We start from the raw sequence: 12,283 nt of genomic DNA on the forward strand, positions 1-12,283 counted from the left end.
GCAGAACCACTGACTCCACACACAGGAGCTATGAGAACAGGCAGAACCACCGACTCCACACACAGGAGCTGTGAGAACAGGCAGAACCACCCACTCCACACACAGGAGCTGTGAGAACAGGCAGAACCACCGACTCCACACACAGGAGCTGTGAGAACAGGCAGAACCACCCACTCCACACACACGAGCTGTGAGAACAGGCAGAACCACCCACTCCACACGCAGGAGCTGTGAGAACAGGCAGAACCACCCACTCCACACACACGAGCTGTGAGAACAGGCAGAACCCGCCAATCCACACGCAGGAGCTGTGCGAACAGGCAGAACCACCCACTCCACACAGAGGAGCTGTGAGAACAGGCAGAACCACCCACTCCACACGCAGGAGCTGTGAGAACAGGCAGAACCACCCACTCCACACACACGAGCTGTGAGAACAGGCAGAACCCGCCAATCCACACGCAGGAGCTGTGAGAACAGGCAGAACCACTGACTCCACACACAGGAGCTGTGAGAACAGGCAGAACCACCGACTCCACACACAGGAGCTGTGAGAACAGGCAGAACCACCGACTCCACACACAGGAGCTGTGAGAACAGGCAGAACCACCGACTCCACACACAGGAGCTGTGAGAACAGGCAGAACCACCCACTCCACACGCAGGAGCTGTGAGAACAGGCAGAACCACCCACTCCACATGCAGGAGCTGTGAGAACAGGCAGAACCACCCACTCCACACACACGAGCTGTGAGAACAGGCAGAACCCGCCAATCCACACGCAGGAGCTGTGAGAACAGGCAGAACCACCGACTCCACACACATGAGCTGTGAGAACAGGCAGAACCACCAACTCCACACGCAGGAGCTGTGAGAACAGGCAGAACCACCCACTCCACACGCAGGAGCTGTGAGAACAGGCAGAACCACCCACTCCACACGCAGGAGCTGTGAGAACAGGCAGAACCACCGACTCCACACGCACGAGCTGTGAGAACAGGCAGAACCACCCACTCCACACGCAGGAGCTGTGAGAACAGGCAGAACCACCCACTCCACACGCAGGAGCTGTGAGAACAGGCAGAACCCGCCAACTCCACACGCACGAGCTGTGAGAACAGGCAGAACCACCGACTCCACACACACGAGCTGTGTGAACAGGCAGAACCCGCCAATCCACATGCAGGAGCTGTGAGAACAGGCAGAACCCGCCAACTCCACACACACAAGCTGTGAGAACAGGCAGAACCCAACTCCACACACACGAGCTGTGAGAACAGGCAGAACCACCGATTCCACACGCACAAGCTGTAAGAACAGGCAGAACCCACCGACTCCACACACACGAGCTGTGAGAACAGGCAGAACCACCGACTCCACACACAGGAGCTGTGAGAACAGGCAGAACCCACCGACTCCACACACACGAGCTGTGAGAACAGGCAGAACCCACCGACTCCACACACACGAGCTGTGAGAACAGGCAGAACCACTGACTCCACACGCAGGAGCTGTGAGAACAGGCAGAACCCGCCCGGGAAGTTTGAGGAGACAGAGCAGCAGCTGCCCAGGGGTAGGCTGAGCCCTGGGGTGGGGTGAAGGGGCCTCGGTGTTCTCATCACACTCTGTATCTGGGGGCTGGTGAAACCAGGTGTTCAGTCTAAGAAGAATCAAGCTGTGTACACGTCTTTGTTTTTCTGTATAGACGTTATATTGAAAACAATCTACTAAAAAGGAAAAAGTGAGACTGGGGACAGGGCTTCGCCGCTAGCAAACCGTGTGACCCCAGGAAGCTTCCTCCCTGTCTCTGAGCTTTGGTTTTCTGAGTGGGTGTGAAGACGATCGGCACCTTAGGATCCTGAGGTGTCACGTGACCGTGCGACACAGGGCTCCGGCCACCAGCGCAGAGCCAGCAGCACACAGAGCCAGGTCCCCCTCCTGCCAAAGGCACACAATGGGCTGCCCAGGAACACAGAGCGTTTTGTCCAGGGCTGGAGGAAACAGAGGGCAGGGAATCCAGGACATCCCTCCCTAGGAAAGGCTGGACTGGGGATGTCCCTTGGGCCCTGGAGCACTCGGGGTTCCTGGCATCCTGTCCCCCTGACACTGCAGCTCCTGCCCATCCACCCTCCCCTGCTAGGTGCAGGAGGCCCGACTGGTTGCTATGGCAACCGGGTACCAGCGGGATGGGCACGGGGAGGGGGCGGGAAGCAGCCAGGCTGCCGCAGAGGACTTGCAGTGCGCAGGCGACTCTGCGGGGCCCCCACCTCCACCGAGGGGTCAGGGCTTTTGCCAGGGGGGTCTCCCCGTCTCCCCATCAGCGCCTCCAGCCTGCCCCCTGCAGGCCACCCTCAGCACTGCAGCCCGGCAAGCTGGGAAAAATGCCAAGTTGGGGCAGCCCCAGGACCCACCCACCAGGCCCCGCAATCTCCATCGGCCTACTCTGGCAGGTCCCATGTGGCACTCGTCACACACCCTCCCACTCTGCACTCGCTGGTCCCTCCACGGGGCGTGTCCTCAGCCCACTGCTGCCCGCTCTCTCTGTCCTACAACCCGCCCACCAGATGTCACCTTCTGCACTCCCCCCACCACCGCCGCCCTGCTCCTCTTCCCACCATCACAGCACTGATGGCTCCATAGCACTGGCTATACCGTCTGTCTATCCAAACAGACTGAGGCCAGATATGAGTCATTTCTGTGCTCCCAGCACTGAGTGTGGGGGGGCATCTGCACATGGCTCACAGTGGGTGTTCAATAGAACATTCTAGCATGTAAACAGCTGGACTGCCACTTGCTCCCGTGGGACTCAGGCTTCCCTCACTGACCTCGACACCCCCAAATTTTCAGCAGATCCTGGATGTGACCCCATCCCCTCTGCTCCAAATTCCTCAGGCCTGGATCCAGGGCTGCGCTTTCTCAGTGGAGGGCTCTCACCTTTAACTTCTGCTCCACCCAAGATGGACCCCTCATCTGCCGTTCCTTTCTCCTCCCCCTACCCCGGCCTATCCAGGGTGCACACAACCCGTCCTCCCACCTCCCTGTCTGCCCTCTTGACCAGAGTCGTGACCTCTCTGGAATCAAAATTCAAAGTACAGCTGAGAGTGTCTCAAATGCACCAAGTCCTCGTTAGAGCCCTGGCTTGCAACAGACTCTGCCTTGGGGAAAAGACCAACATTTGGGGGTGGGAGAAAAGTTCTCTGCAACCTGAAGTCCAGCAGAAGCTGAGAGGCCACAGTGGACGGAGGCAGGGGCGGGGTCCACAGCCCTGGGACGACAGAGGGCCTGAGCCTCCGAGTTCCGGCTCCCATGGGTGAGAGGAGTCCCTTCCCCAGAACTGTGCAGAGGTGAGAGGAGCCTGTGCCCGCCATGAGGGTCACGGGCAGTGAGGATCCTGAGGCACCATCCACCCCCCTGCCAAGGACACTCATATGGTCATGCTAACCCCAAACATCCCAGCCTCCCAGGTGTCCACAATGGGAAGGCCCTCACCTTTCGGGGCACCTGCCCTGATCCCCTTTTACCCCAGAGAGGAGATGACCTGGCAGTGTCATATGGTAAACCAGGGAAAAACAAGACTGGCCTTGAAAGCTGGTCTCTCGATTGCACACCCAGACAGGGCGGGCGTGGCAGCAGGTTCTGAGGAGCCCTGAGCCAGCTCCAGAAGGTTCTTACTTGGGGATCCCATCACCAGTCAGGCCTCCTCTTCATCCCTCCCAGAAAGCATTCCCTGCCTGCCCGAGTGTGGCTCTAGTCCCTGCACACCCTGCCTGCCCGAGTGTGGCTCTAGTCCCTGCACACCCTGCCTGCCCGAGTGTGGCTCTAGTGCCTGCACACCCGCCACTGAAACTGCTGCGCCAAGGCCGCCACCCCTCCCTGGTACCGAATCCAATGGGCCCTTCAGACACTGCACCCCACTGGCTGCACCCACGTCTCCAGACCTCCCCTCTTGGGGTGCCCTCCCCTCTCCTGGCTCTTCCCCCACCTCTCTGGCCAGTTGTTCATGGTCTCCTGCTGGTCCCTCCAAAGTAGGGCTAGCTCAGGGCTCGGGGCCAGCATGCAGGCACCCAGGCCCTTCCACTTGCAGAAAATCCATCCCGCGTGTGTTCAGGCTCAGAAAATGGGCCCAAGGCAAGGCCAGGCTCCAAGTAATCCCTGCATGAGCCTCTGCCAGCAAACCATGGCCCCGGAGTCACAGAGCCAGGCAGGCTGCAAGTTCCAGACCTAGCTCCACGGCCCTCTCATTTCTTGTTTTTGAAGGAAAACAAAAGCGTTTCCATGTCTGGCATATGGCGTTGCTTAAACATTTTACGAACTGCAAAAGCTTGTGAAAAACAGAGAAGGAAGCATGCAAAATGTATTTCATTAGCTCCTCCCACACTGCGATTTAGTGGATGAATACGTTAGGCTGAATCACTTCATCTCCGAGCCCTCCGTTTCCTCATCTGTAAAAGGGATAAGAACACCCACCCTGTCGAGTTGTTGGCACTTCACAATGAGGCTAAGAAGAAGAGAGCTCAGCAATGTGTCTAGATGATGGCGAGGGCTCAGTAAGTGGAAGGCACCGTCATCATCACCACCACTGAGTCAGGTCACCCTGCCATGGCCAAGGGAGGGCCCTGGGCTCTGGAGTCCGACCTTTGCTCTACCATCTATTGACTAATTATAAGAGGCCAGCCGAGTTAGCTGTCTCTCATCTGTTTCCTCAAAGCTACGACGGTGACGGCAATCACTGCCCTTCAGGGTCACAGTGAAGATGAATGACAATGTGTACAGACACCCAGCACATCCAGATTTGCACATGAGACTGTCTACACAGTTCCTGGAATACAGTAGGTGCTCAATAAATATCACTCACCCTCTTTGATATGCATGAGCACTGTAGGAAAGCAAGCCCACATGTACACCGAGAGCAGACACCACAGGGATGCTTGGGGCACAGACGCAGGGGCAGGGGCTGGGGGTCACTCACCTTCCTCCCGTCTGCACCGCTTTCGCTGCCGGAGTACGCCAGCTTCCGGCGCACATAGAAAAGCATGTCGTCCTGCCGGGGAGCCCATTTCTCCATGAAGTAGGTGGAGAACATCCAAGTCCAGAAGACGATGCGGTCATCCTTGAAGCACCCTGCAGAGGGAGGCCAGACAGGAGTGAGGAAGGACGGCCACCCTGGCCCTTGCAGCATGGCCTTGGCCAAGCTGTGCCCACACCCCCACATTTCTGGCCAGAAATTTGCGAGGGCTCTGAGATGCGCCACCCTTCCCTCACCACTCCCGACCCCCACCCATGGAGCATCCAGAGAGGCTGGAGGACACCTCCCAAGAGGCCCAGTTCCTCCACCCAGCAGCAGCCTGAGAGCCCATGCTCCCAGCCCCACAGCTGAGCCTGACTCCAGCCTGGGGATGAATCAGCAGCTTCAGAGGAAAAGGAAAATCCCGAGGAGCCAGGAACGCCACTGGCTGGCTGCTGTCTGGGCTGGAAGCCGGGAAGGCTTGGCTGGGGGGGAGCCTTTGGAGAGGCAGGGCTCTCACCAACATCTCTCACCCCCACCCACTCCCCCTGGCTGCGGCAGTCCCAGCGGGAACCCGACTTAAAGGGACAGCCGCCCTCCAGCCAGCCAAGGCTGCAAGCGGGAACCGCAGGGAGACAGCACCCGCCCCACCCCTGCCCCACGTCTGCGCAGCTTCGTGCTCATCTGATCCTCACACGGACTTCTCCTTCTATTACAAATGGTATTTCTTTATGATAAATATTTGTAATATTTTCCTGCAAAAGAGAAAAAGCCCACAGGCTTTGGTAGGGAAGATCTGGGTTTCCGTTCCAGCGCTGCCGCTGGTGATGGGACAATGGGCGGGGGCTCTGAGCCACAGGTTCCTCGGGGCACATGCAGACAAACCGAGACCACGGGCACACAGCAGGATCAACATAGGTGGGTCTGGCCCCTCTCTAGACAGATTCAACACTTCAAAATATGCGGCCAAGCTCTCTCTTATCAACTCAGTAGATTAAACCGGGTCTGCTTTTGTTTTCTGTCTTCCTCACTGACCAGTGCAATCTAGTGCTGGTACTCGGGCTGGAAGGCACTAATCCCAACACTTAGAGATGGGGAACCTGAGGGCCAGTGGTGCCAGAACCCTCTCTCGCCCTCACAGGCAGGCCAGTGGGCTGACCAGGACTCGGCCACTAGCTGAGTCAAATGCAGAACACCCCAGCCTTGGTTGACATCAGCCACACCACTAACCAAAGAACCAGGACTCACAGCCAGCCCCAGCCCTCGGCCCTCAGCCCTCAGCCCTCTGCCCTCAGCCCTCTGCCCAACAGTGTGTTGCTCACCCACTCCCATGCCCTGCCTGGCTCCTGGGCTCTAGGGCAGTGAGAGGGAGGAAAAGAGAAGGAGGCTTCATCGGTGAGGGTCTGGGTCAGCGAGCCTTGTCAGCCTCCAGGGGTGAGGGCCAGGAGAGCCCACGGGACTGGCAAGACCTCCCAGGCTCACAGGACCCGGGGGAATGAAACACACGTGCTGTCTGCAGAGTCGCTTTGAAATTCCTGCCGCGTTTTTGCAACAGGCAAAGCCCAAGTCACGCTACTACAGACCCTTGCAAAATTAAGCAAAGCGCTGTGATTATTCCTGGATAAATTTCAATTATTTTTTACTTCCTCTTAACATTGCTTCACTTTTGGTTCCCTCTTAGAGCCCAACGGAATAACAGAATAAATTTGGTCTTTAAAAACCAGCGCCCTTGGCTGGGTGCGGTGGCTCATGCCTGTCATCCCAGTAGTTTGGGAGGCTGAGGTGGGTGGATCACCTGAGGTCAGGAGTTCAAGACCAGCCTGGCCAATACGGTGAAACCCTGTATCTAGTAAAAACACAAAAATTAGCCGGGCATGGTGGCGGGTGCCTGTAATCCCAGCTACTCGAGAGGCTGAGGTGGGAAGATCACTTGAACCTGGGAGGCAAGAGGTTGCAGTGAGCCGAGATCGCACCATTGCACTCCAGCCTGGGTGACAGAGCAAGACTCCATCTCGCAAATAAATAAATAAATAAATAAATAAGCCAGGCATGGTGGCAGGCGCCTGTAGTCCCAGCTACCCTAGAGGCTAAGGCAGGAGAATCACTTGAGCCCAGGAGGCAGAGGTTGCAGTGAACCGAGATCGTGCCACTGCACTCCAGCCTGGGCAACAGAACGAGACTCTGTCTCAACAAACAAACAAAACAGCCCTTAAGAAAACTGCCAGATTCTCACAGAGTTATACATATACTTACAAAACCAGCCACTAGCCACTCCTAGGTACCTGCCCAAGAGAAATGAAGCACATGTCCACAGAGACTGGTACACAAATGTTGACAGCATCTTTATTCGTAACGGCCACAAACTGGAAACCAGGAGAATGCACACGTCACAAAAAAAACAAACTAGTGATCCACACTACACCGTGGATAAACCTCAAACTTGTCCTGCAGAGCAAAAGAAGTCAGGCGCAAAAAGCTATTTACTGTATGATCGCATTCACACGATGTTTCGGAAAAGGCGGAACCGTAGTGACTTAAAGCAGGAGGGTGGTTGCCCTGAAAGGTTCTAGATCTTGATTGTGACTCTGGTTTCACAGGTGCGTATGACCATCAAAACTCATCAAACTTAGCCGGGTGAGGCAGCTCATACCTGTAATCCCAGCACTTTGGGAGGCCAAGGCGGAAAGACTGCTTTAGGCCAGGAGTTCAAGGTCAGCCTGGGCAACACAGTGAGACCTGGTCTCTAAAAAAAAAATAAAAATTAGCTGGGCATGATGGCATGTGGCTATGGTCCCAGCTACTAGGGAGGCTGAGGTGGGAGGATCACTTGAGCCCAGGAGTTCGAGGCTGCAGTGAGCTATGATCGAACCACTGCACTCCTGCCTGGGGGACAAAGTGAGACCCTGTCTCTAAAAGGGTATTAAAAAATAAAATTTAGGCCAGGTGCGGTGGCTCACACCTGTAATCCCAGCACTTTGGGAGGCCGTAGCCGGCAGATCACTGGAGGTCAGGAGTTCAAGACCAGCCTGAACAACATGGTGAAACCCCATGTCTATTAAAAATACAAAACTTAGGTGGGTGTGGTGGTGCTCACCTGTAGTCCCAGCTACTCAGGAGGCTGAGGCACTAGAATCACTTGAACCTGGGAGGCAGAGGCTGCAGTGAGTCGAGATCGTGCCACTGCACTCCGGCCTGGGAGACAGAGCAAGACCCTGTCTCAAAAAATTAATTAATTTAAAAAACATAAAAACTTATCAAACTGTTTAGTCTACATATATGCAGTTTATTTTACATAAACTATATGCCAATAAAATTGTTAAGTTGTAGCTAATGCTGGCAAGGGTGCATTGAACTGGAACTCTCCCATATGCTAGAGAACAAAACATGTGAGAAGCTAAAGAGCATTTTCTCACTCCTATGCATCTACCTGACGGCAGAGTACAAAATTAAAGGCCTTTTGCACAAAAACATTTCATGTGTTACTCATGAGAAAAAATAATGTAACAGCAATAACCACAATGAACACGACGAAAGGAAAGGACACAATATCCTGCCATTTCTGACATTTCCCCGAGGTAAAGCATGCCATACGGATTCAACCAAATCGCCACCAATCTTTTTAAACGATGGCTATAAAGACTACACACAGATGCATGGGAATACGTGTAATACGATGTTTAGTGGAAAAGCGGAACCCCAAGTTGTAGACACAATGATGACAACTACGTAAATCACATGGAAACACCAGAGGTAAACAGACGAGAACGCTAGGAGTGGAAGAATTGAACACAGCATTTTTTTTTTTACTTAATATTTTCAGTCATAAGATTATAATACTTTCTCCCATGAATGTACAACTTTTAATATCATAGGACTCATTAAGAAAGGGAACGGGGAGGCGGGCGCCTGTAGTCCCAGCTACTCGGGAGGCTGAGGCAGGAGAATGGCGTGAACCCGGGAGGCGGAGCTTGCAGTGAGCCGAGATCGCGCCACTGCTCTCCAGCCTGGGCGACAGAGCGAGACTCCGTCTCAAAAAAAAACAAAAGAAAGGGAGCAGGGAGAGTGGAGAGAAAAGAGATTCTCTCTCTTCAGAGGGAGGAAGGGAGGCAAACACAGACACACTCCACATCCAAGAGCCAGGAAAGGTCGGGACTGGAGGGATATCTCTGATTCCCGGAGGCACAGTACAGTGTTAGGAGTTGCAGTCAAACATATGTGAGCTCAGGTCCTGACGCTACCCTTCCCTACTCAGATGGCCAATTCATTCAGCCAACCTCTCTGACCCTCAGTGGTTCTACCTGTCAGATGGGTCTCTAACCTGCCACCCTCCCAGAATCCAAGGTGAGGACTTGGCTGAAAGTGAAAGTGCTCTGCTGGCTGCACGGCTCCAGCTGCTGCAATGTGGGCTGCTGGAGATCCTCTGCTCTGCTGCCCTGCATGTCAGAAACACTGACACCGGGCACGGCAGTGTGGCCTGCTTAGATGACGTCAGTGGATCCCAAACCTTCCAGTGTCCTTTGGCCTCACGGTGCAGCAACTGGCTGTGAATAAACACACGAGGCACAGCTGGCCTGTGAAGTCACTGCTGACTCTTTCTCCCACAAGCAAACCCCTTCTCCCTTCACCCTTTCCCAGGGCCTGCCGAGCAAGAAATCCCCTGGGTCACAAGCCCTGGGAGCTGCTAGTCCAGCACAGAGCCTCGTCGTCTCCAGACTCCTCTCTGTCCCTTCTCCCTACCGTCTTGCCAGTCAGGGCTGCAGGTTTTCCCCATCCTCAAGCACAGTGGAGACTTACGGAAGCAGATGTGGCCCCGAAAGCTGAGCCAGGCTTACGGTGGTAGCACCTCGGACAGCTCTGTGCTCACGGCCCTGCCTTCCCTCCCGGGGTCCTATGAAGCCAGATTATAACCCATTCTGATTTGAGGCAGCCGTGAACACTGAGTTAGTCAGTACCGACCCACTGGGTCCTAAGGCAAATACAAGGTTAGGGTCCTCTGATCACATTTTCAGCAACTAATCAATTCATAACCTTACTTTATGTATGTTTCTCTTTCAAGACACTTTATTTAAGGCCAGATGCGGCGGTTCATGCCTGTAATCCCAGCACCTTGGAACGCTAAGGCAGGTAGAATACTTGAGGTCAGGAGTTCAAGACCAGCCTAGCCAACATCGCAAAACCCCATCTCTACTAAAAATACAAAAATTAGCCGGGCATGGTGGCGGGCGCCTGTAATCCCGGCTATTTGGGAGGCTAAGGCAGGAGAATCGCTTGAACCCGGGAGGCGGAAGTTGCAGTGAGCTAAAATCACGCCACTGCACTCTAGCCTGGGAGACAGAGCAAGACCCCGTCTCAAAAAAAAAAAAAAAAAAGACACCATATTTAACATATAGTTCATTCACTAACATTGAACTCATGGCCAACAACAATCAATGTTGAACGAAGCTTCTCTAACACATGTATTTTCTCCATAAAGTACATCACAGCCATCTTGTGCCTGGGACTAGAAAGCATCTCAGCCCAGGGCCATTTTAAAGCACTGACAAAACCCACAAAAAATGCAAAATACATGGCACTAACTAGACTGCAAAAAGGACACTTCTTTACAGTGTGAGACGGAGCATCGCCTTGTCTGACCTCAGCTGGAAACCTGTGTCAGGTAAGGAATTTTTCGACACTCCATGAATGTCAGTCATTAACCCGAAAGTGCCATGAGTACTGATTTTAGGGTTACAAATAAATTTCAGTGAGTAGGTGAATCCGTGAATAATGACAATGGCCTGGACCAGGAAAACTGATATTTGCCAGGAGTTCTGGTGATCCAGCTGTCTCCCCTGCCTCAAGCGAGTGACCTGCTTCTGTAAGTCACTCTCTTCGAACTCCAGAACTGGAAGAGCCCTTTCCAGGTGAGTGACTCCAGGGACTAGCAGGGGAGAGGGCGCGTGGGAAGTGAGCACTAAGCCTGGGCCGTCCACACCCCAGTGCGGTGTCTGCCACCTCTGAATTGCCACTAACTCTCCTCCCGGTTCTGCACTACGCTGGACTGGTGGCATGACAGCACCAAGAGCTCAACGGTGCTGGTTTCAGGAGCGAGGAACGTGATGACAGCTCGCGCGTGCCCTGCACCCTACAGTGTGTTTATTTATTCATTTATTTTTGAGACAGAGTTTTGTTCTTGTTGCTCAGGCTGGAGTGCAATGGCACGATCTCGGCTCACTGCAACCTCAGCCTCCCAGGTTCAGGTGATTCTCCCATCTCAGCCTCCCAAGTAGGTGTGATTACAGGCATGCGCCATCACACCCAGCTAATTTTTTTGATTTTTTTTTTTTTTTTTTTTTTTTAGTAGAGATGGGGTTTCACCATGTTGGCCAGGCTGGTCTCAAACTCCTGACCTCAGGTGATCCGCCTGCCTCAGCCTCCCAAAGTGCTGGGATTACAGGTGTGAGCCACCACGCTTGGCCCACCCTACAGTTTATAAAGCCCTTTCACCCATTGTCTTTTCAGATCCTCATGGCAACTTTATGAGGTGGGGACAATCTCAGCTTAGGTTCAAACGTCAGTCTTCATTTTCAACCAAAACTTGAGACTCTAGTGGCTAGATGGTGTGTGCAGGAGCTGAGACACAAACCCAGCCCCTCCAACAGAGCCCATATCCTTCTCCTGGATAAGCCCACATCCTTATCCTTAGCCTGGCCCTGCACGAGGATTCTCCCAGCTATGTTACAAATGCAGAAATTAAGTGAACCCGGGGGTCACCTGGTGAACAACTAGGAAAGCAATTCAGGCTTTCAGACCTCCCCCCTCCCCCAACTTCTGAGTCCCCAGCGGGGTGGGCTCACAGGGGCCACTCTGAGCCCTGAAGCACCATCAGGGCTTCCTGGGATAGTGTAAGAACCCCTGGAAGAACTTCAGACAAGAGCTTCATGCACAGGGGCTGTGGGATCCACTTCCCAGCCGAGTGCCAATTTAACATAATTTAATTATTTTCCATGGGGATGGTTCTTCAGATGCACACTGAAAAGGAAGGGAAACTTTTAGCTTTCGAGGCATTTCACGTGAATCCAATCACAATACGGGATGGGGGAAGACTGTCAGATTGGAGTTCAAGAGCAGACTTGATTCCCATTTGTGATGCACTGCCCACGTGGGTAAGTGACTGAACCTCTCAGACCTTCAGTTTCCTCATCAGTAAAATCAGAACAGCTGCCTCCTACGGTTACCATGGAGACCAAATGAGCTCCTACACAGTGCTCAGCAGTGCAACACGCACTTAGAAACGAT

General features: G+C 53.9%; 1 protein-coding gene across 4 annotated transcripts in view; it reads right to left on the reverse strand.

Annotated features, from left to right (window-relative positions):
• KIAA0930 overlaps positions 1-12,283 on the reverse strand; it is a 45,682-nt gene that overhangs the window by 12,117 nt on the left and 21,282 nt on the right. For 2 of the 4 annotated variants that reach the window (XM_016939377.4, XM_063807606.1), the window contains one exon: positions 4,970-5,121. In XM_016939377.4, the coding sequence (XP_016794866.3) occupies positions 4,970-5,121 (152 nt within the window). Of the gene's footprint in view, positions 1-4,969; positions 5,550-12,283 lie in introns of those variants that run through there. The other 2 variants (XM_016939376.3, XM_054675636.2) reach the window with 2 other exon arrangements.

Source organism: Pan troglodytes, chromosome 23, assembly GCF_028858775.2.
Source record: "Pan troglodytes isolate AG18354 chromosome 23, NHGRI_mPanTro3-v2.0_pri, whole genome shotgun sequence".
NCBI lineage: Eukaryota > Metazoa > Chordata > Mammalia > Primates > Hominidae > Pan > Pan troglodytes.